The 2,714-nt window shown below is 48.7% G+C and overlaps 1 protein-coding gene across 1 annotated transcript in view; it reads right to left on the bottom strand.

Annotated features, from left to right (window-relative positions):
* Window positions 1–2,714, bottom strand: part of FBXW8 (F-box and WD repeat domain containing 8) — a 50,270-nt gene that overhangs the window by 27,725 nt on the left and 19,831 nt on the right. The window contains 1 exon segment of the mRNA XM_017746481.1: window positions 22–90. Within this exon segment, the coding sequence (XP_017601970.1) occupies window positions 22–90 (69 nt within the window).

Here is a 2,714-nt window from a genome sequence, read left to right as displayed (position 1 = left end):
CCTCTGCGCCCCCCCCCCCGGGTTGCCAGCCCGGGGGCTGTGTAGTCCCAGGTGCGGGTGTCCCACAGCCTCACCTCTCCCGAGGTGTACCTGCAAAACAAGGGCACTGCTCACCCCACAGCATCTGAAAAGAGATGGCTGGAGCAGAAGGGAGGAAGACAAACGGGTTAAAACAGCTCCCAGACTGATCCTCCCCCCGTCCTCTGGGCACAAACCCATCAGCTTTGCCCATTTTAGTCCCGTTTATTCCATGTGGCACCGGCTCTACCAAGGCAGGCAGGTGAACTGAAATTGGAGCTACAAGACCAGGAACAGCGTGGCCAGCAGGACCAGAGAAGTCATCCTTCCCCTGTACTGGGCACTGCTGAGGCCGCACCTCGAGTGCTGTGTCCAGTTCTGGGCCCCTCAGCTCAGGAAGGATGTGGAGGGGCTGGAGCATGTCCAGAGAAGGGCAGCAGGGCTGGTGAAGGGCCTGGAGCACAAGCCCTGTGAAGAACGGCTGAGGGAGCTGGGGTTGGTCAGCCTGGAACAAAGGAGGCTCAGGAGTGACCTCATCACTCTCTACAGCTCCCTGAAAGGTGGCTGTAGCCAGGTGGGGGTCAGGCTCTGCTCCCAGGCAACCACTGACAGAATAAAAGGACAGAGCCCTGAGCTGCGCCAGGGGAAGTTTAGGTCGGACATCAGGAAAAAATTCTTCACTGGAAGAGGGATTGGGCCCTGGAATCGTCTGCCCAGGGAGGTGGAGGAGTCGTCATCCCTGGAGGTGTTTAACAAAGCCTGGACGTGGCACTCAGTGCCACGGTTTAGCTGGTGAGGAGGTGTTGGGTCATAGGTTGGACTTGATGATCTCAAAGGTCTTTTGCAGCCTAGTTCATTCTGTGATTCTGTGAGCCACACAACTGAGCTACCACTATCAATATTGCAACTAACACACAAGGAGAGCCAGGCTCAAGAGAAAAAACATAATCAGGAACAAGCCTAAACTACGTCATGGCAAAACTTCAGATTGGTTCTTTTCAGTCTTTCAAGATTTGTGGTGCTGGTTGTGTTGAACCAGAGCGTTTTCCTATGTCCATACAAGCACCCACCCAACCTATTGCTCTTTATAGAAAGAAATTTCTTTTTACAGAAGAAATTTCTTGATGTCTCATCAACAGATCACCCTACCTACATCTCTGAAGACTAATTAATTAATTCAACTAAGTGCTCTCATTAGAATTAAGGCAGCAGTTCTTTCATTGCAGAAGGCTCACCAAAATATCACAAAAACTGTAGTTAAACATCAGCTTGTCAATGAGGAAATAAAGAAGCAGAGCTAAACTTTCCAGATAATAGTGAATATATCTGAGTGAATGAAGGTTGTTACACAGCAAACAACACATAAACTGCCCTGGGCCATCCACGCCCTCACAAGAGACTATTAAAGGAAAAACAATCACAGGCAAAGCAGAGAAGAAGCTGCTTCTACAACAGGTCAAAGACCACAGGTCAGTAATTATTTAAGGCCAGTTTTGACAAAACTGTGATAATTAACACTGTCAGATGTCTTCCTCTGCCACAGCTCACACTTGGATTCTTTTGGAAAATCAAAGGTGCTTCCTGCTCTGTCACCTTTGTTGTTCCATCCTGCTTTTTGGGGGCAAAGTATTATGAAAGAACAATTCTTACAAGCCTGAGAGGTCAAATGGTTGGGAATCTGGCTGTGCTGTGCTTAGAGGAAAACAAAGCAGTTAATTACACAGGACAAGAAGGAAAGGAATGTTCAGCAGATGTGGGACTTGCACGCAGGTTTCTCAGTTCTCTGGGCAGTGCCATGCCCGGGGCTCCAGGTACTGGGAGCAGATCACTCCCAACAAACATCTCCTGGTGGAAAGGGTCCAATCTACAGAAGGGATTAAAGTGCCCAGGGGGGTGGGGAAATCTGTCAGGCTGAGAGAGATGCACATTAATCCCCTGCACCGCTCAGGAAGAGAGGGAACCGTGTCCTTGTCACCTGCCTGCTCTGCTGGGCTTTACAGGGGAACACGCAGGGAAATGAGAGAACAGGGTGGGACACTTCTCCCTCTTCCTCCCTCTGCAAACGAGGCCCAAACCCCCCTCTGAATCCTGCTTTCATTTCCAATTTACAGCAGCACAGTCTAAGAAGAACAGACCATGAAGGAAACTTCCCCAAAGCAAAATGCTTCACGTTGGATCGGACACGGAGTGCGGATCAGCTCACAACAAATATCTTCAGTTTGCAAAACTAGAAAGGGCTCGTTTTGCTTCAAAATCTGGAGAAAACCCACAACAGGACAGGTGATTGCACAGATCTGCTGCAGTCCCCTTCAACAAGAGGCACACAATGTTTTGGAAGTGTTTCAATTTTGAGCTGAATTTTGTTTCCTTATGTTAGGGTTGGTTGGGGTCGTGTTTTCAAGCTTCTCCTGACTGCCAAGAGCAGCAGATTCCTCCCAAGGGAAGCCAAAATACTCTTGTCACTGAAAAGTGAGTTTCAGGGGAGACATAAAACACTGGTAGAATGGGTAGAACTCAGTGACACAATATTTGTTTTCATGTCTAAATAAACAAGGAAGAACAGCATCTCCTCCTAGTGTAGCTCTCACATAGTCCAGGCTGGAGATGTAAAAAGAAAGAGATGGACAAAATGGCAGGAGAAGAAGAGAGACCCAGGGCTGGATAATTCTCAGGGCACACTGCATCTGATTTCCCTA

The sequence above is a fragment of the Corvus brachyrhynchos genome, unplaced genomic scaffold (assembly GCF_000691975.1).
Source record: "Corvus brachyrhynchos isolate BGI_N302 unplaced genomic scaffold, ASM69197v1 scaffold19, whole genome shotgun sequence".
NCBI lineage: Eukaryota > Metazoa > Chordata > Aves > Passeriformes > Corvidae > Corvus > Corvus brachyrhynchos.
Note: the sequence above shows the minus strand (reverse complement) of the source record. Positions and strands in the feature narration are given on the sequence as shown.